The 26,467-nt window shown below is 49.3% G+C and overlaps 1 protein-coding gene, 2 long non-coding RNA genes and 1 pseudogene across 4 annotated transcripts in view; 2 read left to right on the top strand and 2 right to left on the bottom strand.

Moving 5' to 3' along the window:
- Window positions 1-26,467, top strand: part of LOC309651486 — a 105,732-nt gene that overhangs the window by 53,469 nt on the left and 25,796 nt on the right. The window lies entirely within an intron of this gene.
- Window positions 1,265-26,384, bottom strand: LOC309651570 (thimet oligopeptidase-like; the record flags this gene model as incomplete). The annotated part of the gene is given in 12 exon segments (XM_082444417.1): window positions 1,265-1,713; window positions 1,716-2,027; window positions 2,654-2,782; window positions 2,888-3,038; window positions 3,930-4,149; window positions 4,206-4,240; window positions 4,242-4,531; window positions 4,534-4,575; window positions 4,777-4,912; window positions 24,395-24,843; window positions 24,937-25,072; window positions 26,373-26,384. Coding segments are annotated over 12 exon segments (2,079 nt in total). The 3' UTR covers window positions 1,265-1,546.
- Window positions 7,257-8,210, top strand: LOC309651571 (serine/arginine-rich splicing factor 3 pseudogene; annotated as a pseudogene). The gene has a single exon. The product of its transcript is annotated as a serine/arginine-rich splicing factor 3 pseudogene (transcript).
- On the bottom strand, window positions 15,993-24,292 carry LOC309651496. Its single transcript, XR_014258193.1, has 2 exons — window positions 23,529-24,292; window positions 15,993-17,127 (listed from the first exon to the last, which is right to left on the bottom strand). It is a non-coding gene; the product is annotated as an uncharacterized lncRNA (long non-coding RNA).

Genomic DNA, 26,467 nt, shown 5'->3' with positions numbered 1-26,467 from the left:
GAACGGGCTGGGCTGCTGGGGAGCCTGGGCATGCAACACCTGAGCTCAGCCCTGGGGGCTCACGTGAGGGCAGGGGCTGGGGGGTGCGGGCGGTGAGCGGAGGGGCCTCCAGCCGGTGTCAGTCTGGGCCCTGGACCTGGGGAAAGGCCTCACCCTCTCAGTGCTGACCTGCCCCTCAGGAACCCTGTGGCCCACCAGCCCGAGGCCTGTGGTGCCCGCCACAGACTGCCTGGCACACGGCTGGGGTGCCAACGCCACACCTGGATTTTGCACGGGGACCATTGGGGGGCTCGGTGCACGGGAAGACGAGCAGCCCCCAGGCCCCGACACTCCCCTTCCACGTCCATCGAGAAGTGCCGGATGGAAGGCCGGCTGTGCTCCTTTTCGAGCCCCAGGGAATTCGCAGGAACAGCCCTCCCGGCCACGGGGTGCCTGCCCACCGGCTCTGGGCCTGCGACCAGCCCAGAACACAGAAGGCACAGAAGTGGGTGCAGGTTGCTGAGCCGGGTCTGCAGAAGGGCAGACACCACAGCCTCGTCCACAGCCGAGTGGCCCAGGGCGGGTGAGAACGGGCGGGCAGGCTGAGGGGAGGACAGAACGTGGCACAGCCTGCCCGCCTGGGCCCCGGGGAGAAGGTCGGGGCGCTGCCCGCGCCCTCGCTCCGCTGCCTGGCGTCCTTTGTGGGGGCGAAGGGCCGGAGGCAGGGCTCCCGAGGAGCTCAAAGGCCAGGGAAGGACACACGGGACTGTCCAGACCCACCTTAGCACTCCAGTGGGGCAGCACCCTCTCTGAATTCCTACTGCCGCCAAAACACATCCCTAAGGCCTTTGGGAAGAATCGCTAGGACCCAGGAAGGCGGCCCCTTGCTGTGGTCCAGACTTCACCAGCTGCCGATGACCGGAGGGAGCCAGCGGGCCGGCCACGGGGACAGGGACAGCCACAGCAGGGCTTCCCTCAGCTGTGCCCACCGCCAGAACCAGCTGCAGCCAATCACAGCCCCTGACATGCCAAACGGTGCCGGGCAGGCGAGAGGCCGGCAGGAACCTGACACCCTCTCACTGGAGAGCCGGCCCGGCCTGGGTTGGGGGAGCCATCCCCGTCTGAACTCACCCCACAGCTCAGCCATCTCCCAGTGACCCAGACGCTACACCAGCAGAGAGCAGCCTGCAACGGCTGCAGGGCTGATCCCCAACCAAGGTCAGAACTCCCCCCAGTGTGATGGCCCCCATGCCGCTCCTGTGGTGGAAGGGACCGCAGGCAGAGACCAGGAGTGGAGTCTTTTTATTAATGGCTGCGTTTTCAAAGAACCATTTTGTAAGCAGGAAAGCTCCCCAGGAAGGGATTGCATTAGTGCAACAAGGGGGAGCCTTGACGCCAGGCTCTCCAGACACGTCCAGGTGGAGACTTTTGGCCGAGGCTGGCCGCCAGGGACTCAGGGGCTGGGAGGACACGTGGCCCCTCCCCCGCCCCGGCGGGGCACTAAGGCACCGGGCCCTCCTGGGTGGGCAGAACCCCGTGCCGTCAGCAGGCCGGCAGCTTGCAGCCCTCAACCTGCAACCCTTTGCTCAGGAGGAAGGCATCCTGCGTGGGGTCGCAACCCAGGAAGAGCTTCCCCATGCCCTTGGCATCCTTGGAGCCGCCTGGCCTCAGAATGCAGCTTCTGTAGTCCATGGCAACCTGCCGAGAGGGGGCGGGGCTGCAGGAGGGTGGAGCTCCGCCTTCACTGAGGGTGTGGGTGTGGCCACCTCTGCTGTGACTCAACAAAGGGCAGGGGAGCAGGAGGTCCAGGGCAGGGCTCTCAGAGCCTGGCTGGCCCAGGCGGGCGGCACAAGCATCTAGGCCCAGGCCAAGGACCTCCGTGTTGGTCTGCGCGGCAGGACGGCCTCTCACCTTGCCACTCAGGACGCCCTCCTGCTTGAGGCGTGTGTGGAACGTGTCCGCGGAGTACACCTCGCTGCACAGGCAGCCATAGGACTGGGCGGTGTATCTTCCTGCCGGGCGGCCGAAGGTCGCAGGCAGGTGGGTCCCTGGGACACACGCGGAGAGGCTCCTGCCCGGCCCCCTGGCCGCTCCGTGCCCCTTCCCCAGAGCGGGGGCCTCAAACAGCCCTGTCTGAGTCCCCTGCCACTAGAGGGAGGATTGCCCCAACACTTCTAGAAAACAGGGACCTTGCAGGCAACTCAGTGGAGGGACACAAATCAATCTTTGCCGACTTTCTGCTGAAGCTCACGAGGGTTCGCCCCTAAGCCTCTTACAAGGTCAGCTGCCGAGGCTCCGAGGGATGAGTCAGGGCTCGCCCTCCAGCACGGGGAGAGCGCGGGTTAAAGCGCTCACGAGGGAGTGAACCGCGTGTCCGCACCGACACGCACGGGCAAACCTCGTCGACGTGTTCCGTCCGGGCTATGAAGCCCTCTCCTGCCTCTTCCAGGCTCTCCAGAAAGCACGTGCAGATACGCCCACCCCACCCTCGGACTCCGCGGGCCACAGCTGGAGGGACCAGCCAAGGAACCGAGGCAGGAAGAGGCCAGAGATCACCGGGCCTCGGCCAGAGCCTGTCAGTCGGTCCCCTTTCACACACCACCAGATGATCCTCTTGACCTGGGCAGTAGCCGCCAACCGACCGCTAAGGTGGGCCCAGCTCACGCTTGGCTGCCTGGCATGGCTGGGCCCCCGAGGATCTCCTGGCAGAGGCGGGCATTCTCCTGGGCCGGGTCCGCGGGCGTCTGCGTGTGCAGGGCCTGGTCCACCTCTGCCAGGACGATCTGGTGCAGGTTGAAGAGGCCTGGGGGGCGGGAGGAAGGAGACAGGGGGATGGCACTGTGTCCAGGCCGCGCTTTCCAGCCAGGCGGTCCGGGCGCCCCCTTCCCTTCCCTCGGCCCGGCCGCACCTGGGTTGGCCTGCCGGGACTTGATGAGCTTGTCCCGCAGCCCCTGGGGGACGGCGCTGCCCGTGCCCCACCGAGACTGGCAGTAGCGCCAAGGCCTCACAGGGTGCGGTGCCCCCGGCCCCAGAGCCTTCCCTCTGGTTCTCATCACCGGCTGTCACCAGACTCGCAGGCAACGTGTCTTTCTTTTCTTTTTTCTTTTTTCCGGCCCTCAGCCATGCAAAGGGGTGAAGCCCTGACACTCGCTGCCACGTGCATGGACCCTGAGAACACGATGCTCAGCGAGAGAAGTCAGACACAGAAGGACACACAGGGTGTGACCCCACTGAGGGCAAACGTCCAGAACAGGTAGATCCGCAGAGTCAGAGTGGGTTCCTGGTTGTCAGGGGCTGGGGAGGGGAGGGAGTGATAACTAAGGCCGTGAGGGACATTTTTGGGGTGACGGAAATGTTCCAGAACAGGGCAGTAGTGATGGCTGCACAGCTCAGTAAACTGTCCCCACGCGCTCCGGTGCAGCCTGTGAGAGCATCGCTCTCAGGACGAAGGGCTGACCGCAGGAAGACTGAACGAGCACTGGGTCCGGGGCCCAGACGCTAAGCTGGGGTCCCCCCGTGGGGAAGACACTGGGACTTGCTGAGCCTCCACGGAGACTGGCAGCAGCCCCAGGGCCTCACAGGGCGCGGTGCTCCCGGCCCCAGAGCCTTCCCTCTGGTTCTCATCGCCGCCTGTCACCAGACTTGCAGGCAACGTGCCTTTCTTTTCTTTTGTCTTTTTTAAAAGCAACTCTTGAGTACATGTACTTAACATGCAGGGAACCAGTCCTGACTCCTTGATCTGGGGCTTCCAGCCTCCAGAGTCTCGAGGACATCCATTTCTGTTGTTTATGCGCCCAGTGCGTGGGCTTTGATGATGGAAGCTGACACTGAGGGCGTCGCCATGTGCGGGGTGACATCAGCGGAAGAATCCCGTGGCGAGGGCCTGCCTGAGGACAACACGCGCCCGGGCCCTCCCCGGCCCCTGCCTGCAGCCCTGCGCCCGCACCCACCTGGGAGCGGAGCTGGTGCATCGCTTGCCAGAACTCGTGGAAGTAGGTCTCCAGCTCATCGTGCTGCAGCAGGGAGGGCGGGTCGGGCGTGGGCTTGGTGAAGTTGGCCACCATGGCGATCTGGCGGCTCCCATCCTGCTGCAGGCAGCCCGGCTGCAGGCCGAAGCCGTCCGTGTGCCCGTACTTCGCTTTCTGGGGAGGGACGCTGGGTGAGGCCCAGCTTCCGCAGAGGAGCTCCGGCCCACAGCCAACAGGTTCCTGCACGCACGCACGCACCTAGAGTAGAGGTCCAGGTAGAACTTGCCGATGGATGACCTTGCCCGAGGCCGTGTCCCGGACCGTGTAGAGCCTCACGTCTTCGTGACACACGTTGGCGCCCTCCTCCAGGTCGAAGGTCAGCCCCAGCAGCTCCTGGGAGATGCCCAGCCGCCCGCGCGTGACCACCTGCATGGGGAAGGACTCATTGAGCAGGTACTGGTCCACGTGGTAGCGCGTCTCCTCCGCCTGGTTCATGTAGTAGCGCAGGTCCCAGGCGTTGATGGGCCCGTCACAGTGCAGGCCCCGCCTCTGGCACTCGGTCTTCTTTAGCTCCAGGATCACGGCCGCTCCTGCTCCCCGAGGGGCTTCAGCTTCTGGGCCAGCTCAGCTGCGGGCGGAGGGGAGAGGCTCGGCTACGTCCCTGTGGCGGCTCTCCAGCCGCCCCCCGCCCTGCGCCCCTCAAGGCAGAATGAAGGGTCCGGGAAGGTGACCCCCAAGGGCTGACACAGTGGGGTCTCAGGCAGCACCACGCCCAGTTAAGGTCCACCTGACGCCCTCCCCACTGGGACTCAGGTGGAGGCGGGGTTACCTAGGAAAGTGGCCACCACCTGGCTGGTCTTGGCCATGTTCATCTCCAGCACGGAGTTGGCACGCGTGCTGAACCCCAGCAGGCAGGACTTCTGGGCCTGCAGCCTCACCAGCTCCCCGAGGATCGTGCAGTTCTCCTGGAACCCAGAGACGGCCGGCGCTGGGGACCGTGGGCCATGCCCTCCCCGTGGGGCCCTGGGCCAGGTCTCTGCAGGCGGGCAGGGCTCTCAGGCCACTGGCGGGCACAGCCAATCCCCTTCCCTCCTCCTCCTGGCCCGGATTTCTAGACACTTTGGTGCTGTCCTAACACGTGGTCTTTATTAACACAGGTCCTTTTGGAACCAGAAACGGCGTGAACCGTGGTGGGCTCTAAGGCCAAGGGCAGGAAGAAATGCGGCCAGGCTCTCCAGGAGCCACCCAGGGGCCTCCCCGGGCTCAACAATACAAACTCAGCTGCAGTGCAGACAGCAGCTCATCCCCACGGCGCCCGAACACCCAGTCCCTGGACGGCGAGACGCCTGTTGCTGCAGGTGGCCCGTGGCTCGCTGGTGAGGCCCGGCCCCAGGCGTACGCCACCTTCTCTGGGGCCCTCTCCGGTTCTGCGGTGGGATTCTCCTGGGAGCCCCCAGTCACCACAGGACCAGCGTGGCCTGTCTGCAGCCCAAGAAGGTGGGGACACAGGACTGTTCCCCATGCCCCCCGCATCACCCGCGAGGCTCGGCAAGCACCAGTGGTGTCTGCGGGGAAGATGAAGGGCTCGTGCACAGCCCCCATCTACTGAAGATGCTAAACGGCAGAAGCGCAGACTGCAACCACACGCGGTGTGGACCAAACACAAGTGTCCTTGCAGGACCCGATGTCTGAATGTCAAGGCCGTGCCCAGGCCACAGTTAGAAGGCCCAGACCCCACGCAAGGCACAGAGAGGGGATGGGGGGAACATCTGCGAATCTGAGCTCATCGGGCATCACCCCAGAGGGAGAGGGAGAGGGAGAGAGCTAGAAGGAGATACGGAGGGAGAGGGAGAGGGTGAGGGAGAGAGGCAGAAGGAGATACGGAGGGAGAGGGAGAGAGAGAGAGAGGGAGGGAGAGACTTCTCTCCCTTCCCTGGGGGTTCTCTAGTGCAGCCAAGGCTGAAAACCACTGCATTTCGGGAAATGGGTCCTCGTAGAAAAGTTAAATAGTAGCTCATGGCATTATCGACACATATTAAAAAGGCCCAAAATCTTGGGGAGTCAGGGAGGGGAGCTGGCGGCTGCCTCGTAAACGAGGAGAGATTGGGCGTCAGAGAAGGGGCCTGTGCAGCCTGCCGCCCAGGGCCCCGTAGACTTCATCTCCCAGCTGTGGTCCAGGGCTGGAAGTCAGCGGGGAGGTCAGGCCGTCCAAGCATCAACGTTGACTTCAGGGCTGATCTAAAAGGTGCCTGGTGTCTGTTGAAGCAGAAAAAAGAGAAAGCAGTGGGGAGAGCATGGGAGGGGGAGGGAGCCCCCCTCCTCAGCCCTTCTCCCTGTCTTCCTTCCTCCCTCTCCCTCGCTGCCTCTCACTCTCCCTCTCCCTCCATCTCTCCCTCTGCCTCTCTCTGTCCCTTCCTCTCCCTCTCCCTCTCCCTCTCTCCCTCCCTCCCTCTCCCTCCCTCCCTCTCTCCCCCATCTCCCTCTCCCTCCGTCTCTAGGGAGAGGGAGATGGGGGAGAGAGGGAGGGAGGGAGAGGGAGGAGGGAGGGTGATGGAGGGAGGGAGAGGGTGAGGGAGAGAGGGAGAGAAGGAGGAGAGAGGGAGGGAGAAAGAGACCTCCCTCCCTCTCCCTCCCTCCCTCTCCCTCTCCCTCTCTCCCTCTCCCTCTCCTCTCCCTCTCTCCCTCTCCTCTCCCTCCCTCCCTCTCCCTCTTCCCTCTCTCCCTCTCCCTCTCTCCCTCTCCCTCTCTCCCTCTCCCTCTCTCCCTCTCCCTCTTCCCTCTCCCTTTTTCCCTCTCCCTCCCTCTCCCTCTGAGTCTCCCTCTCTCACACTCTGTCTATCCTCTCTCAGGAAGGAGTGGGAGCAGGAGGGAAGGAGAGGCAGAGAGGGAGAGGGAGAGACAGACAGACAGACAGACAGAGACAGAGAGAGGAGAGAAAGCAGGGAGAAAACAGAGAAAGAACACACCATCTACATTTCTGTCAAATGACACCGGGGATCCTTACACAACCAGGAGAAAATTACACAGCGAGGCTCTTTCTCAGCTGCAGCTGGAACTGCAGACGGGGCCAAACACCACCAGGCTGGCCACACATGTCCAGCCGCTGCCCCAGTCCCGTGAGTCCGGTCAGCAGGGCTCTGAGTGTCTGCTCCAGGGAGCTGGGGTTCACCCTCTCACCCGGGAGGCTGGGCCAAGACCGCAGGGCCCCAGGCTGGACACATACGGGGAAAAGCATCCCCACAGGACAGCTTGTGCGAGCAGATTCAGCTGCCAGATTCTAGAAGCCCGGGACCACCCTGTGGCCCGTGAAACCCAGGAGCCACGAGGGTCTTGCATCATGATTCCTGTCCTTTGGACTGTCAAGTTTATGTAGGGAATCTTGGAAACAGTGGTAACAAGACTGAATTGGAACGAGCTTTAGGCTATTATGGACCACTCTGAAGTGTGTGGGTTGCTAAAAACCCTCCGGGCTTCGCTCTTGTTGAACGTGAAGATCCCCGAGATGCAGCCGATGCTGTCCGAGAACTAGATGGGAGGACGCTAGGTGGCTGCCGAGTAAGAGTGGACCTGTCGAATGGGGAAAAGAGAAGTCGAAATCGTGACCGCCTCCTTGGGGTCGTCGCCCTCGAGATGATTATCGGAGGAGGAGTCCTCCACCTCGCCACACATCTCCAAGACGGAGAAGCTTCTCCCTCAGCCAGAGCAGGTCCCTTTCTAGATATAGGAGAAGAGAGAGATCACTGTCCCAGGAGAGAAATCACAAGCCGTCCCGATCTTTCTCTAGGTCTCCTAGCCGATCTAGGTCAAATGAAAGGAAAAAGAAGACCACTTTGCAAGAGGGGTGGTGTACAGGAAATAACTTCATTTGACAGGAGTATGTACAGAAAATTCAAGTTTTGTTTGAGACTTCCAAAGCTTGGTGCACTTTTTAAATGTTTTAGCTGTTCACATTTGTCTCTTGGGACAGTGACACATAAAGGTGTCATTCTCTATGGTTTGAAATGGGTCATATGAGGCATGTAATATGAAGAATTGTTACCTTACAACGTTCCCTTAAGCAAAATTGAATTTGCTTTGAATTTTTGGTCTTGCCTAGACTGATAATAAAACTCTGACTCCTGCCCAGCTAAAGTGTGATGTTTACTATTATGGAAACAACACTGGCAAACATTGAAAAGGCTTTCTGTAGCTGGGATATGGTATGCAGCTGTAGTTAAGCAAGCAGTCTTTAAAAGGTGCTGTGAACACAAGCCAGCAGGTAAAAATTAAACCTGCACCCGTACCCTAGATTAGACGTTTAAAAATTCCACTAGTTTTCACACAGGACAAGAGGTTGTCCAGTGAGTTTAGAATCTTAAGAAGTTTCAAGAAAGTTAGTTTACCTTTGATTTAGGTCATAAGTCCCCTGTGTGATTGCTGTACATGAATACATAGCTCTTTGTAATATTACTTGGGAATTTGAAAGTATTCAAGACACCAATGTCCTGCCAGATTAAGAGTATATTGTAGAGCTGAACTTTGCGTTACTGTGCAATTTTTTTTTCATGCTGTCATTTGTAATATGTTTTGTGACAATCCTTGGGATTAAAGTTTTGGTTCCAAAAGAAAAAAAAAAGAATCCGCCTGCCAATGCAGGGGACGCGGGTTCGAGCACTGGTCCGGGAAGATCCCATGTGCCGCAGATCAACTAAGCCCGTGGGTCACAACTACTGAGCCTGCGCTCTAGATCCTGGGAGCCACAACTACTGAGCCCCCGTGCCACAACTACAGAACCCGGCACGTCTAGAACCCGTGCTCCGAAATGAAAGAAGGCACCGTAATGAGAGGCATGTGCCCGCAACGAAGAGGAGCCCCTGCTCGCCACAACTAGAGAAAGCCCACGTGCAGCAACGAAGACCCAACGCAGCCAAAAATTAATTAATTAATTAATTTTTAAAAGAAGACCGTCATTAGGACGGCTGGGGGACAGCTCCACGCTCTGCTTCCCGAGAGGGGCCTGCACCCGGGGACTCAGGAGGCGCCCTTGCTCCTGGCGATGCGTCCAGAGGCCCCAGCGCAGGAAAAGCACACATGGCATCCACGCAGGGAGGCTGGGCCCAGGGAGCACACGGGGTCTCCCTGGTACTATTCTTGCTACTTCCCTACAGGCGTGAAGTTTTCAAAATAAAGCATTCGGGCAAGAGGGCAGAAGCTGAAAAAGCCGCCCAGGCCCCAGCCCTTCAAGACCCCACCCCGGGTCAGGTGCGGGAGGACCCTGTGAGATTAAAGAAACATCACAGAGAGCAGGGGCGGGGCGGGGTCTCGAGGGACAACCTCCTTTGGGCAGAATCTCGGTAGACAGACCGCCACCTTCCCCTAGGAAGGATCCAGAACCTTGGGACCTAAACACTCTGAGCGCCTCAGGAGAAGAAGGCCCTCCCGGGGGCAGGGCACACGGACGCCTCTCGACCACCCCGCGGGGCCCACACGCACCCAGCTCCTCGCGTGTGAATGGCAGGGAGGTCACGTCCCCGTTCAGGTTCTTGTTGAAATCGATGCACAGGAGACTCAGCTTCTTTTTCTTTATTTTTAAAAAATTTTTTAAAAATTAAAAAATTAATTTACTAATTAATTTATTTGTGGCTGCATTGGGTCGTCGTTGCTGCACATGGGCTTTCTCCAGTTGCGGCGAGCGGGGGACACTCGGGGGACACTCTTCGTTGCGGTGAGCAGGCTTCTCATTGTAGTGGCTTCTCTTGTTGCGGAGCATGGGCTCTAGGTGCACGGGCTTCAGCAGTTGTGGCAAACAGGCTCAGTAATTGTGGCTCACGGGCTCTAGAGCGCTGGATCAATAGTTGTGGCGCACGGGCTTAGCTGCTCCGTGGCATGTGGGATCTTCCCGGACCAGGGCTCAAACCCATGTCTCCCGCATTGGCAGGCGGATTCTTAACCACTGCGCTAACAGGGAAGTCCTCAGCTTCTTGATGCTCTTGATTTTCTGAAGGAAGAAGACGGCTGTAAAATCGGGGGGCGGGGGCACGGAGGGGGGTTCAAGGAGAAGAGGCGGATGAGGCGGACGAGAGGAGGGAGATGGGAAAGAAAGGGCCTCAGGTCCTAACTGTTAGGACCCTCCTCAGGAGTTACCCCAGGGTGACAGCCTAAGCTTCAGCCGTTTCAACGGAGCTAAGTTTCTGTCCCTTCAGGGTCTATCTGGTTTGCAGAAACAGGTAGAAATGGACCAGCCTGGGGGAGGGAGCGACGTGGGGTGCAGAGGAAGGTGCCGGTTCCCTGGGGCCCCTGCCGGGCCAGCAGCAGGCGGGGCGCCTCAAGGACCTGCCCAGGCTGCGCCCCCTGCCCAGCCCAGGACTCAGCGTGTCCGGCCCCGCTCCCGGGCTGAGCAGACGTGCCTGTCCGAGGACAGGAGGGGCGCTGGGGGAGCGTGCCCGCTGGCTCTGCCAGGCGCAGGGGCTCGTCGGGCACGCCTGGCTCAGAAGCAGCCCGAGGGACGCCGGGCCTCTGCGGGCAGCAGGCGCCGTGCCGGGCACTGGCCTCCCTGCGGCCTCAGGACCCCACCGGCCACGACTGGGCAGGAGCACAGAGCGCCCTGGGAGGGCGGGGCGGCACTCAGGACCCCGCCCGGCGCCAGCAGGCCGCCTCTCCTGGGCGCCCGCCTCCACGGGCGTCCCCGTGGTCCCTCGGGCCAGTGGTTCTCAAGTGTCAAGGCGGTCTGCGCAGCCCCACTGTCCACACCCTCACCTCCCCCAGCCTCGAGGCTCCATGTGCCCGCCGCTCCGGAGGACTTCGGGGCCCACGTGCCCCGTCCCCACCCTGGATGCCGGAGTCCCACAGTCCTCTGAGTCCCGGTTTCCTCCACCGCAAGGCACAGCACAGGCCGAAGCGGGACAGCGTTTGTGCTGAGGAACAAGAACTGTCGCTGAGCCCTGGGTCGGGCCTGGTACCCGCGTTAACCGCTTCTGTCACTTTCTGACGCAAACCAGCCAGCGCAGGGCTGCAACCCAGCCCCTTCTGTACGGGGCTCCCACACTCGGGACCACCGTCCCCCTGCCCTCATCACCCCGGAGAGGCCCGGGGCCCCGGGGTCATTCTAGCCAATCCTGAGCCTGCTCCTTCCCGGGGACCCGCACCTCAGGCTCCAGTCCCCAGCCACCCCTCCCCTCATTCCTGCCGAACCCTCGTGCTCCTGGGAGGCCCTAAGTGACAAGGCGTGCTCCTGCCCAGAACCATGAGTGACAAGCTCTTTCCTCATCTGCTGGCCTCACTGTTCTCTGTCCTCCACACAAACCGACTTGGTCAGCCCTCACGACCACCTGTGAGGGGGTCCTCGGGTCACGCACATTGCAGATGGTGAACAGGGACAATGGGGTCCAGTGACCGGCCTCCGGGGACCCAGCCAGTTGGTGGCAGAGCTGGGTGTGATCCCGGCCATCAAGATGCGTGTAGCCACGGCGCCCCACGCCACGCACCGAGGTGATGCGCTCGACCATGGGTGGCTCGCAGTGCCCGCCCCCCTCCCCACCCCACGGGGCTGCCTCCCGGGAGGGGCCGGGCTGCCCATCGCCCGCCTGTCCAGGGTGCCGCAGGGACCCCGTCCTGCTGGACCAGGAGTGGGAAGAGCTGAGGGCTCTGGGGTCCACGCTGGGGGCAGAGGGGTGTCAGGCAGCTGGGAGGACCTGAAGGGACAGGCCCCCCGGGGGGGGCCCACTGGGAACCCGCGCGGCCGCAGGGCTCAGCCAAGAGAGGAGGGAGGGGGTGAAGGCGGACGCCATGCTCTTCAGCCTCCTGTCGTCCCCCAGCCTCCGTGCCCAGCAGGAGCCGCGCTGTGAATTACGGGAGAAAGGGGTCGGGTCTTGGCCCCCAGTCTTGGCACACAGCTCCTAAACCTAAAGCCACAGGCCGGGTTGCATCTTACAGCCCCCCTGCCTGCACACCTCCTGCGAGGGGAGAGGGCCATGGGTTGCAACGTGAATCCATTGCCCATGGCCCCCGCTGTAATCGTGCTCATGGAACAAAATCTCGGTAAACACGGGGTTCAGAGAGCTGCGGGCTGGGTGCCTGCAGGCGGCCTGGAAGCCCCGCGCCCCGTCCCACGCCTCCCCACCTCCTCCTTCCACCTGGCTGTTCCTTTATAATAGCCCGGTGCTCTAGTCCGTGGACTGGGGGCCTGTGTTCTGGGGGCCCGTGTTCTAGGGGCCCGCGCTAGCCAACGAACGGAACTCGGGCTGGGGGCGTGGGAACTCCTGACACAGCCTGTCGGCCACAAGCGCAGAGGACGACGTGGACCTGTGGCTGGCGTGGGCCGAGCCCTGACCTGCGGGCTCTGACTCGGGTAGATGGAGTTCGAACTGAACTGCAGAAACCCGGCAGTCCCAGCGCTGCTGCTGCGGGAGCCCCACGGGCCTGGCGTCGGGACGGAAGCTCTGTGGGAGCGGGGGCTGAGGGTGCAGTAGGCTCGGAGGAGGGGGTCCTTCCTTGAGACCCTCCCACCAAAGCCACGGGGGGCGGGGCCCCGGATGAGGCGGGGGTGTGGCGGGACGCAGGGAGGGGCCCACGCCGCCCGTGCTCTGGGGAAGCCCTGTGACCCTGAGGACCGAGGGCAGAGCAGGTGCAGAGGGAGCGCTGGTCCACGTGGACCTTCCCTCCTGGGGTTGAGGCGGCAGAGAGATGGGCAGAGGCCGGCACGCGGGGCTCAGGCCAGGCGCTCCCCTACTGCGAAACTTCCTAAAAAAGCAGCCATCGCAGGGCTCGGCAACCGCAGTCATGGGCACTTACCCCGGGGAAATGGAGACTGAAGTCCACACAGAAGCTGTACACAAACGCTCGCCTGACTGGGAAGAGCCCCAGACCGAAAGCCGCCGGGGGCCTTCCCAGAGCAACGGATGACAGGGGCAGTCGTGTCAACGTCAGGATCCTGCTGGGACGCTGACTTGACTTTCACAAGAGGTGACATTGGGGAAAAGTGGGCAATGTAGTTTCGCTTTCTAGGAAGCTGGCCAACTCCTTTCCAGAGTGGCTGCACTGTCTTCCGCTCCCTCCAGCGACAACTCCCCTGTTCTGTGCTGCCTCGCCAGCACTGGGCACCGTCTCCATGTTCTGCTGGGAGGAGAACTTAGGTTTTCTTGTTCTAGGAGAAGCTCCAGAGTGACTCGCTAAGGCCATTAGCGAGTAATTATTTCCCAATGAGTAGCTATTTCCAGTTAAAACCAAAAGCCACCTAATTATTGCTTTTCCCATAAAATTAAATATGAAATCTACATTATGTAACTGTACACTTATTTCCCCCTTTGTGTATTCTAATTTCTTCCTGAGAAACCTAAGATGCCATCTTGCAGACTGCCCACAGTGGCTACGATTTAGGCAGCAGCAAAGGTCAACTTTAAACATTTTGCATCTAAAGTGGCTTTGGATACCTTTGGATAGAAAGTACAGTCTGAGCCATTTTACAAAATGTGCGGCCATTTTACAAAACAGCTTGACAGTTCCTGCAAGTGTTAAACATAGAGTTACCCTATGACCCAGCAGTTCCACTACTAAATATATACCTAAGAGAAATAGAAACTTATGTCTGCACAAAAGCTTGTACGTGAATGTTCATAGAAGCATATTTCTAAAAACAAAAGGTGGAAAAAATTCAAATGTCAATCTGACAAATGAATAAACAAGATGTGGAATATCCGTACGATAGAATAGCATTCAGCTATAAAAAGGAATGAAATATTGATCCATGTTACAACATGGATGAACCATGAAAGCATTCTGTGAAGAAAAGCAGCCACTCTCAAAAGATCACATATTGTATGGTCCCATTTATATGAAAGGCCCAGAATAGCGAATCTGTAGAGACAGAAAGGAGATTAGGGGTTGCCTAGAGCTGAGAGGGTTGAGAGAATGAAAAAACATTGTTAATGTGTAATGGGTTTCTTTGTGGGGGGACAGAAATCTAAAATTGGATGGTTGTGATGGTTACACACGTCTTTTAGTGGTTACACTAAGAACCACTGAATTGTATACATTAAAGGGTTAAATTATGGTATGTAAATTACATCCCGATAAAGCTGTTAAAATTACAATTTTATATTTATCAATTTGAAAATTCATCCAAAATTACAAATTCTTAAAACACGCAACCTAACAAGACTAACCCAAGAAAAGAAATATCTAAAAAATCTGTAACTACTCAAAAAGTTGTTTGTATAATTAAGTCCCTTTACAGAAAATGATTTCCAGGGATAAATGGCTTTCCAAGTAAATTCTTCCAAGTATTTAGGGAAGAAATATTGGTAATCTTACATAAAACCCTTCCAGGAAACAGAAAATAATATATTGCTCAAAAGTTTTATAAGGCCAACATAAGCTTCAGATCAAAAGTAAAAAGAATATTACAGGAATAGAATCATAGGCCAGTTTCTCTTTTGAACATGCACGCAAACTTTGTAAATAAAAGCACAAACTGTATCCATGGTATGTAAAACAGTAATATATCACAATCAAAGTGGCTTTATTCTAGTAATGCAAGGTTGGTTTAATGTTCCCACATGAAACTGATCCCAGGAATGAATCAGAGTGGGAAAAAAAGTCATTTAAAAAAGAAGTCTTGGGAATTCCCTGGTGGTCCAGTGGTTAGGACTTGGTGCTTTCACTGCTGGGGGCCTGGGGTTCAATCCCTGGTCAGGGAACTAAGATCCTGCAAGCCATGAGGCAGGGCCCCCCCCCAAAAAAAGAAAAAATTAAGTTTTAACCAGGAGAAGCACAAGAGTGAATAAACATAACAGATAATGCCTTATGAAAAGTAGGTGAAGATTATGAAATATTATAAACTTCTAAAACAAACAGAAATTGCTAAAGATTCAAGAGGATGTGACAAATGTTGTACATATGCAAAAGATAAAATAAAATAAAATATACAAATGAGGGGAGCCCCAAAATCCAGATGCCCAAGTCCCATCTCTGAAAATCCTCATTCAATGGGTTCTGGATTTCCTCTCTGTTTAAAAACCTACAGGTGATTCTGATACGATTCATAGACACAATGTAAAGCTTCTGCTTTACAGGAAATAATACCAGATTATTTTGTTATTTTGTAGTTATATTAACAGGCTGTACTATTGACGGATAAGTCTGATGTCAAAATGCACTCCCCACTAGGGTTAAAAAAGGAACTAGTACTCGCTACTGCTCCTTGGTGGCAGCACGCATATATTGCATTGGCAATTATTGTAGGAAGCCAAATTAATGGAACATTTTAGAATTGCAAGACTACATAGAGGTCACCTAGTCAAACATCCAACTATTATAGTTGTGAAAACTAAGGCCCATATAAATGAAATGATTTATCCTCAAAGAGGGTTAGTGAAAGAGTACGAAATAAAAAATATCTCTGAACTTTTAATTTAGTGCTATTTTTATTAATCTCAATATTAGGTCAAACTTCAGTGTGACAGATTTGGAATTGAATTCTTGCTTGAATTTAGTGGTTGCGTGCCTTTTAGTAAGTTACTAAAACACTTTTAACTTTGCTTTTTACATATGTAAAATGGTGAGCCTTGACTGATATAGAGTATAAGATAGCCTAGTACTGTTTTTAACACAAACAAGTACTTAAAATTTTTTGCCTCTCATCCCTCTTAAACAACCTCTATCCTCTTAACAATAAAAGTGTCTTTCAGCTAGCAAAGCACCGCAGAGCTGACCATGTTCTGGCAAGAGATATAGGATTCCTTTTCTTACTGAGGGCTCTTTATACCTGATATTTGAACTGCACTGAAACATGAACATCTCTTGTTTATACTGTATTAATGGACTTGATAGATGAATTTTAAAAAGTAATATGCAGGAGTTAAGCTGCATTAGTCTCAAGAAATATAATTCGATAGTGGTGGCTAGAATGATAAACAGTGTTTGGACAGGGAGTCCATACTGGATATGAACAACCTGTACTCCCATTCGTCTATTAAGAATAAATAAAATCCTTTCAAAATCTGTTTTAAAGGACAGTTAGTTTCTTCTGCCTCATTTAAGTTACCTGCAAGAAAAAGACAATCTCCTGAATCCTTGTTTAAAAGGCTTTTAATATAAAGCAAATAATTTTTTGCAACATTTCCCAAACTTTTCATTATCAAATTAGCTGAGGCTTCTCAACGATTATCATTTCACAACAATATCTCCATTTTCACCTTCTTTAAATGAATTGGCCTAATAGATGTGCCATTAAAACAGAGCTTCACCCTCAACATATTTTAAAGTTTGTATTCAAACAGTATGAAGAAAACAGGATCAGGGAATTCAGCCATAAAAGTGAATGGATTACTGATACATGCTACATCATGGATGCAACTAAGTGAAAGAAATCAGGCACGAAAGGCCACATATTGTATGGTTCCATTTATACGAAATGTCCAGCAGTGGCAAATCCATACACACGGAAAATATTATACATTAGTGGTTGCCAGGGGTTTGGAAGAGAGGGAAATAGGGAATGACTGCTTAAAATGGGTGTAGGTTTCCTTTTGGGGTGATGAAAATGTTCTGCAACTAGGCAGTGGTGACAGTTGCACAGCATTGTGACAGTACTAAATTCCACTGAATTGTACAGTGAATTGTAAAATGATCAAAATGGTGAATTTTATGTTATGTTCATTTTACTACAATAAAAAGGAGAAAGAAATAGGGGAAAGACTTTGAGTTTGGGAAAGTAAGGTGAACTGGTCAAGAAAAAGACAGCTCTACTATTCAGTTTTCTCTCAGCTCTCCCAGTGCATTAATCGTCAGCAAAAAGTAGCCTGAACTTGTAGATGACAGTCATTCAACAGAGTCCAGGGAAAAGTGAATAAAATAAAACCCAACTATTCTGATTTAGCACATCTATGACAGGCTAACTTCCTGCTCAGCCACATGGACATTCATGAGGACGTTTCAAGTTACGTGTCCTCTACTCCAGTACTTTACTCACAGCTCATTCACACATGTATGCAACAGCATTTCTTCATTTAATGGACTCTGCAGTGCTGGTTGTGATCAGTCTCACGAAAAGGAAAGGAGGAAAAAGCCTCCACCACCACTGGCTTGGTGGTCTTGGGATGAAATGGATGCAGAAGACAGCTTGATTGTCAAACTGGAAACTTTTATTTTCCTTTTCCTCTTCTTTTTATCTTTCCTATCAGGTCTTCTGTCCACTTCCCACTGCCTTCTTTCAAACAGGAAAGACACTGATTAGCTGCTGGATTTTTTTTTTGTTAAAACAACTATTGTTTTAGATTTCTCGTTGTTCGCTGAATGTTATTGTTTTTACTGCCAAATGAGCTTCGGTGGTTGATGTAGGGGGTCTCTTGGGAACTTAACTTTTTCAAGTTGAAGTGGAAAAGCTTTTTTGTTTGAATTGGCTTTTAATGGGTGCTTCAAGGTTTGCTCTTAGCTCTTTGATGGGGGACTGAATAGCACTATGTTTCCTTTGAGGTCCCAGTAAATAAAGGATCCCATGTCCTCCTGGGCACTTTATCGGGATTTTGCTGTGTGTGCTCTCTAACAGCCAGATGCAGATTCCAGGAAAATGACATATAAGTGAATATAAATAATCTAATATTTTTAGAATTTGCTTTGGCCATACTCCTGGTCTCATTCTACTTCTTGTAGCAGATGGCTTTAAAGAGCATTAGCTATGCATATATTAAATATAATATACATATACCAATATTAAATATTATATTGGTGTATAAATATAATATATTACTGTTTATATGAATGTATAACAATTATGTATTATATTAACATGTATTTTTGCATAGCATATATTGTACACAAACTATATGACTAATGCAATGTATTTATATGTTTATTATGTTCACAGTATTAATATGATATATCATGTAATATTGATTATAAAACAATTATATCATAATATAGAAATATATCATTATTATTATCTGATATAATACACTATATTTAATGTATTCTATATAACACAATACATAATGCATTATTATAAGACAAGTATATTATATAATATAAATACTTATATAAAAGTATATATATTTTAATTATACACTACATATGCAAGTATGTATAACTATTTATAATTTTATTTATGAAGGAATCTGTTCGTAACAATTGATGTAAAAATATGCAATATTTTAAATCAAATGGTCCATAATCTCACTACCTACACATAACTACTTTTAAAATCTTGAACCCTGTCTAAATCATGCTTACATACCTCTCAACCTGTTTTTCTACACATGCACATATACACACATTTATACACAATATATATGTATACTACCACTTTTCAGTTCAATGTATATACATATATGATATATATAATTATATTCCTGTGTATGTAGACAAATATAAATCAAAGGTATGTGTATAGGTATGTATTTCACATATTTATATAAATATATCATATAAATAACGTATGTGTGTATAAATACATGATTATATACATACATACACAGAAATATACTTATTTAAACAAAAGAGACCTAAATAAACATAGTTCTCGAAGAATAAAACTAGCTATGTCTCACCGTTTCAAGAACAGTTTATAGTTTTCTACTGTATGTGCTTCTATAATTGTTATGAACAATTCCCATTTGTTGAATGTTAAGTTGTTTTAATTTTTTGCCATTATTAATGAGGCTCTGAAGAATATGGTGGGCAAGATTACTTGAAAAACTCTCCTAAAAGAAAAGAGTTCGGTATGCTAGGTGAAATGGAAACAACTTATTTTTAAGTGCATGTCTGATTTTTGAAGTGTGCAGTAGAAATTTCCAGGACCCCTGAAAGAAGGGGGGTACATGTGTGAGAGTTATAGCTATATTAAGAGTGGACTGAAGATCTTGATAGCTTAGAACAGAAGCTGGCAATCCTGTTTTTATGGAGCGAAATAGCAAATATTTTCGGCTTTGTGGACCAAAGAGGCAAAATTGAGGATATTATTTAGGTACTTAAGTAACCATTTAAAATGTTACCAGTTAAAATGTGAACATTATTCGTAGCTCATAGGCCATAAAAAATAGGCAGCTGTCTGGATTTGGAATACAGGCCATAGTTTAATGACACACCTGACCTGACACAGAGACTTGTTGTTAAAATGGCCATGACCACATGGGAGGAGATAAGACTCCATTCCTCCTATTTGGGAAGTTAGAACTAAACCTATCTATCCCTAGGTTCACCTTTAATGAAAGGGTGTGCCAGTAAAAAAAATATCGCTGGCAAAGGGAGACTAAGACCAAATTCTCTTGGCCTCTGCTCTGGGTAGGAAACAGGTAGGAAATCTTGAGAATTCTGAACCCCAGATCTGTGTTCACAGTGTTTGGGTTGCAAATTTATTTGCGGTCTTGCAAACAGAAGGTAAGAAATTACCTTAAAATGCTCCCAGATGGGTGGTATTCCAAACACAGAACTAAACACTCTCTGGAGAGGTAGACCTTCAACCCAGGCCTATAGCGTTCCCACAGATAAAGTTTAGCTAAACATGAGCTCATGATCTAAATTTACACAATAATGAAGAAATCAGCTACAATGGGAGAGAATCAGCAAAAACAATCAATACCAGAATTAGATTCCCAAGGCCATCCATTGAATGTTGGAATTATCAGGTGCAAGGCAGAAAACAGACATAAAACTAGAACTGAAACAAGGAACAGGATGTTTTAAAAGAGTGGGTAGGCTCTTTAAAAAATTTCTAAAGTACATGTCATTGATAAAGCTAAAAACTCAAAGCTTGTGTAAAACAGCAGATTAATCATGGAGAAAAGTGAAATTATGCTGTTTTTAAAAATATGGCAAATCAGATTTTCTGCCTAATTATATAAGTAGATTTATCTTAAAAAAATACACATATTTTAAAGACTTATTGGCTGTAAAATAACTAAAGGATACTTCAGAGGGCTTCTCTCCAAAGAAAAGTGAGAAGTAGCAAAACACAGAAAGTCGAGGGGAAAAAATGTCAATATATACATTGCTATAGGGTGCACTAAGGCTTAGGCCAGCAACAATGTGGAGGTGCTGACCCTTAGATACTTACAACTAAGCTGGCATCTTCAAAAAGTGCAACTATTTACAACTAAAAAGATTTATTAAAATTAATAACCAAGTGTTTTAATTGACATCAGAAGAGCAGAACAATAAACCCTGAGAACATAGAAAAAATAGATAATAAAGATATGAGCAGAACTTAATAAAACAGAAAAAAGTATAAAATTGAGGTGATTTAGTAAGTCAAAAGAATACTCTTTGAAAAGATTTTAAAAACACACTTTGATTAAGCAAAACAAAAACATAAGTAAATAATACACAGAAAGAATCAGGACAATGTTATAGCAGAGAGTACAAACAGAGAATATATGAAATGCCAGTAAATTTGAACATTTATGTAAAGTGGACAATTTCCTAGCTCCTAAAGTTTACCAAAACTGACACAAGAGGAAATATATAGCTGGAGTTCTTTCACCAGTAAAGGAATTAAGTCAATAGTTTACAATCTTTCACCAAGAAAATACCAGACCCACCCAGAACGTTTGGGTGGGGAATTCTATCAAATTTCTATTAAACAGATAACATCAGTATTAATAAAGAAAAACTTCTAGAGAGTAGCAAAGGAAGAATGCTCCTTTATTCATCTTAGGAAGTCTATATAATCCTAATACTGAAAATAGATTAGGACTGTAAGGAAAAAGAAATTTACAGGTCAAATTTACTTGTAAATATAAAAGCAAACATTTTAAGCTATGATATTAGCTACCCAGGTTCACTAGAGTAAGAAAACGCATGAGCAAGTTAGGTCATCCAATGAATGAAAAGGTAGTTTAATGTCAAGAATATATATCAATAGATTGAAATCACCACATTTTATTTCTTTCATCTGTCTCTTTAAAAAATTGATAAGTACTTCTATTGATCTCTCTTGTACTAGGCACTGTCCTAAGTCATTTACATATTTACTCCTTTAAACCTTCTATTATCCCTGGGCGAAGGTTCTATTTTGCTTCCATTTCTTAGCTACGACTCTAACCCCCAGGAAAGTAAAGCAACATTTGCAAGTTTTTGTGGATGGTCAGTGATGGGACCAGTACAGGAACATCCGAAGTCTGTGCTTGGAAACAGTGCCCCATGTTGACACTCACATTACAGATGAAAGGAAAGGAAAGGAACCATGCACTTACCATACAGATGAAATCTCACGTTACAGGTTAAAGGAAAGGAACCACGCACTTACATTATAGGTTAATACCCACGTAACAGGTTAAAGGAAAAAGAAACATGTGCTTCTCTCAAAAGTTGTAAAGAGAGCATATCTATTTCTAAATATATTTCCCAATTTCTTTTGCTTGTTTTCTGACCTTTGTAGTACATTTTGCCATGAGGAAAATTTTAATTCTTATATAATTAAATGTATCCTTTTTCCTTTGTATCTTAGAAAGGTGTTCCTCATGAATAATTTATTTCAAGTCTCCCAGGTTTCTGATACCTTTACAGTTTCATGATGTTTTTACTTTTAACTACTTGCTCTATCTAGAATTTATTAATGATAGCCATATTTTCCCACTTTTGTTGAATAAGTTTGGCTACTGATCCAAAATGTCAATTTTATTTTAATCTCAAATCCCTTACACTCTTGCATCTAATTTTAAGATGCTTCCTATTCCACTGGTTGTTTTGTCTATCTGAAACAAAATGCTACCTTAATTATAATGTAATTCTAATATCATAAATGTAATTAGTAAACATAATACCATATATAATAAATGGCATAATATAAAATAACCAAATATAATTTACCATATAACAAGGTCAAAAGAGAACAAAACTATACAATCAGTTGAAATATCCCCCAAAGACATTTTATAAAATTCAATATTCATTTCTAATTTAAAAGAAATAGTAAAATAGGGATTGACGAATGCTTCCACAGTAAGAAGAAATTATATATCTAAAAGAGAAAGAGGTAAATGATAACCTTTAGTAACACTGGCAATAAATACAGGACAAGATGAAGATGCCTGAAACAATGTTAAAGAAAAACTATTATGTAACATTGTCTTTGCAGCACTGATGAGTTCAGTGAAAAGAGAATCTCATAGAAAAGAGTATCTCGTTCTTAATGTCTGTACACTTGTCCATTGCATGAACAGAACAGCTTATTTAACCAATATGTTACTGATCTGCATCTGGATTTCTAGGTTTTCATGGAATTTTATTAGGCACAATTGTGACAAACTCTAGGACTTCCTCTTATGTTTATATCTTTGGAAAGAAACAATATCTCCACAGATGATTTATCTGGGCTGGCTGCTAGCCGACTATGGCTACTTCTCAGTTCTTCCCTTTACATTCCTAGTCAATATGAAAACGGAAGGCAAGAAGGTCTTCTGTTTAGAGACTGTAAAGACAGGTCTTGGTGATAAAGTCTTGGTGGTAAAGGCTAAAAATATCAACCCAGAACAAGTGTTTTTCCAGCTGTAACTATGTGTGATTCCCTTGGCTTGATGCTGTAGAGGATGTACGACAGGACTGTAGGATCTGCCCTCAAAGTGCTTCCAGTAAGATGAGCTAAGTCAAGTATGGTGGCATACCTAATTCAAGACAAAATATAATGGCTCCTTTTCTCTCATAGCAAAACTTCGTGGAGTGAATGTACAAGTCACTGTAGGCTCTTAATTAAAGGAACACAATAAATCTTGTATTGGAAGGTGATTATTCTGGTCTCTTTGTAGATATGAATTGGAAATTGTCTAGAAGAAGGAAAATTAGCTTAACCAAAGTTAAACTCATAAATAACTGAGCATTAATTAAACATCTGTGGCCTATGTTTCTCTTTGATCATAATTTCTCCCAATTTATACACCTCTTTGATACCCGATTAATCATTGTCAAAGATGCAATTGACAATGATTTTTACTGTGTATTAGGTTTTGCCTGGGCCCTGTAGAAACCATCCTAAATTACGAGCTATGATTGTCACTTGATTTTCTCACAAAGAACAATCAGAACTCCTGGTCTTAAGTGGCTTGGAATGTGAAACTAATGAGTCTCTTAGATATTATTAGAGGACCCTACAGAGCCCATTGGTGAAAGTTTGGAAAACACTGGGCTTCTTAGAATTAATTCTTGTAGTGTGTTACGAAAGATGACTGAACCAAAAGGATAACGGTGTTTCTGGTACTGTTGTTAGCGTTCTCCATGGAAACATCACGGAAGCTTCTGGACTCAATTTCCTTCCCCATGTGTGAATGTCACTGAAAATATCCAACTCCATTCTATCCCCATAGAACTTCAGAAACTAAGCAAAATGAAGACTCAAAATTCATTTCAAATAATGAAATGAAAATATAATGTAGAATGGAACTGGGAAAATACCTGGTTTAAATTCTGGAAAGTACTAACTATACAACTCTGGGTAAGCTGCTTAATCTTGTTTAGTCTAATTTCATGCAGATCTCACAGGATGTTATGATGATTAATTTAATACCTTTGTATAACGTACAATGTTATGTAATTTCTTCTTGTTCTTCTTGAGTCAATTCATATCTTTAAGCAACTCACTTTAAAAAATAGTTACTTACTTGCTTAAATTACTCTTACCTTCTATTATCAGCTGAATTGTGTCCTGCTCAGGTTAATATGTGGAAGTCTTAACCCCCAATACCTCGTAATATGACTGTATTTGGAGATAAGGCCCTTAAATAGGTAACTGAGGTCAAATGAGGTCAAATGGGTAGGCTCTAGTCCAACATGACTGGGGTCCTTATAAAAAGAAAATATTAGGACACAGACATGCACAGAGAGAACAAAGTGATTATTAGTAACCACGATCATGTCCTGAATGCATGGAACACGTTACCATTTGCCAACCACCGTGTCAAGTCAGCAGAAACTACAGAAATTGAGAGCTCTCCGCAGAAATTCACACACCCGTGCACCAGGTAACAGACCACAGGCAGACGTTCACTCAGCCTTTCACGTGTCCCTCACGGAGGGCATGCTCTCTCCTGGGCGGGGCGAGCACAGACACTTATTGGGAGTTTTACTACTTTTAAAATGCGTTGAGTCTGGAGCCTGTGCTCCGTAACAAGAGAGGCCGGGACGCTGAGAGGCCCGCGCAGCTCGATGAACAGTGGCCCCCCACTTGCCACAACAAGAGAAAGCCCTCACACAGAAACGAAGACCCAACACAGCCAAAAATTAATTAATTAATTAATTAAAAATTAAATTATATAAAATTAAATATAAATATATAAAAAATATATTTATATATATAAATATAAATTTATATATAAATATATAACATTAAATTAAATTTTAAAAATTAATTAATTAATTAATAATAAAAATTCAACCACTGCAATTAAATATTAAAAAAAAAAAGCGTTTTTACAACCATGTCTCACTTTTGCTTGGATCAGTCGGCAAACGCTTTTTGGAAACCCCATATTATCCACACCTCCTACCTTTCCGGCTGCCCTGCTCCTCAGGCCGGGTTCCCATGGGAGGCGGGGCTGCGTGCGGACGCACGGCGAGTGCACTGACGTCCTCGAGCCCCGCCCCCACGGGGCCGCCTGCCGGTTGGAACGGCAGCCCCCCGGCGCGGAGAGCGATGAGGCCGGTGCCGAAGTGAGCGCCGCACGGAGGGGCCTGCCTAACTGGGGCCCCGGGGCCCTGCGTCTTCTGGCTGCGACGCGGGTCCTGAGCACGCTGCGGGGCCGCAGCCGCCGGGCGGTGGGCGCCCGAGGGGCCGGGAGGCGAGCCGGGGCCCCCAGGCGGGTGTGGGCATCGTGTCCGCAGCCAGCGTCCCTGAGGCTGCGCTCGGGCCATGTTGACTCGGTGAAGCTGCCCTGCGACAGCGCGGCCAACTTTTTACCGCGCTGTGAGGACCTGTGCGCGCTGCAGGACTCGGTGCCTCAGCCCGCCTTGCGCGCTTTCCTGCGGGAGGGCCTGCTGGACTTAACGCCGACGGCCTCCGCGGGGTGGAATGGGCGCCGCTCCTGATCACCCTCTGCCCCTGATCTGTATCCAGAGCTTCTTCCAGCCACGGCTTGGCGAGACAGGTTTGTAGTTCCCGCTGCCGGGGGCTCTCGTGTGGGCGCTGCGAAGCGGGGTTTTAGATGGTGCAAGGTGGAGGGTGGGCACTAGAACCGGTGCCCAGTGGCCGGGTGTGCGTGCACTAGACGGGGCGTGCGGCCTAGGACTCCTGCCAGCTCGGTGACCCCGGCCGAGTGCCTTCAGGCTTCTAGGTCTCAGTGTTCTCATCTGGAGCATGGGCTTAACAGGACCTACTCTCTGGCGGTTACAAGGACTCACTCTGTTAATGCCTGTAGACTCTACAGTGTAGAACACTTAGCACAGTTTGGAGCATCTTTAATTGTTCCACAGGTGTTACCTGGTCTGTTGAATGACTTTGCCTGGTACAGACCAAAGCGATTAGGAAATTGATATATCCCAGCTTCATTTCCTTTCCATTAAAACAGGGCTCAGGAAAAAAAAGATCTTTTTTTCAATAGTCATATCATGTAGTGGAAAGAGCACCGGTGTGAAGGCAGCTTAGGGTTTGAATTCCAGGGCTTATGCTCTCTGTGGCCTGCGCAGGTTACTTTTGAACTGCAATCCCCACACTTGTAAAATAACATTGAAAACCACTCTTTCTGTGGGTTCTTACAATTAATTAAGCACGTTATGTGTGTAAAGTATCCTGGCACTTGAATGAGTTGTCAGAACCAAGGGCTGCTGGAGACAATGCTTCTGCCCTAGGTAATCTCCCCTCCTACTGGGCGGTAGGTAAACACAAGCACAGTAGTCAGTGCTCTGGAAGAAGTGAGTTCTGGTGCTGCAGAGCACAGAATCTTTTCTTTTTTTTAATTTATTTTTTTTTATATTGGAGTATGGTTGACTTACAATATTGTGTTAGTTTTAGGTGTACAGCAAAGTTATTCAGTTATACATATATCCATTCTTTTTCAGATTCTTTTCCCGTGCAGGTTATTACAGGATATGGAGTAGAGTTCCCTGTGCTATGCAGTAGGTCCTTGTTGATTACCTGTTTTATATATAGCTGTGTGTATATGTTAATCCCAAACTCCTAATTTATCCCTCCCCCCACCGTTCCCCTTTGCAGAGCACAGAATTTTAAAAGGGAAAGTTCAGGGTAGGCTTCTTGGAGGAGGTGCCATCCTTTCTAAGGATAGTAGAACCTCCTGGGGTGGCAGGAGGGAGCAGTGTGTCAAAGTTTGAGAAATATAAGAAAATATGGCAAAATTAATGTACAGGACTGGACCTCAGGGTTTGGGAAAGAAATGAGAGTTGATACTGGAAACCTAGTGGGGCCCAACAGAAAGGGGCCTTGTTTGTCCTGTCAGAAGTTTGGATGTTTATCCTGAAGGCTGTGGGAAACCCTAAAGAACAGTGAGATGGACTTCTGGTTTAGAGGCTCACTCGGACCTCCATGTGGAAGGCAGTTGATTGGGTGCAGGGTGAATTGTAATCTAAAGGTCCCACTTAAGTTATAAAAGGTTGGACTGGATTTTGGA

This window comes from Balaenoptera physalus, assembly GCF_965194825.1.
Source record: "Balaenoptera physalus genome assembly, chromosome: 21".
Lineage (NCBI taxonomy): Eukaryota > Metazoa > Chordata > Mammalia > Artiodactyla > Balaenopteridae > Balaenoptera > Balaenoptera physalus.
Note: the sequence above shows the minus strand (reverse complement) of the source record. Positions and strands in the feature narration are given on the sequence as shown.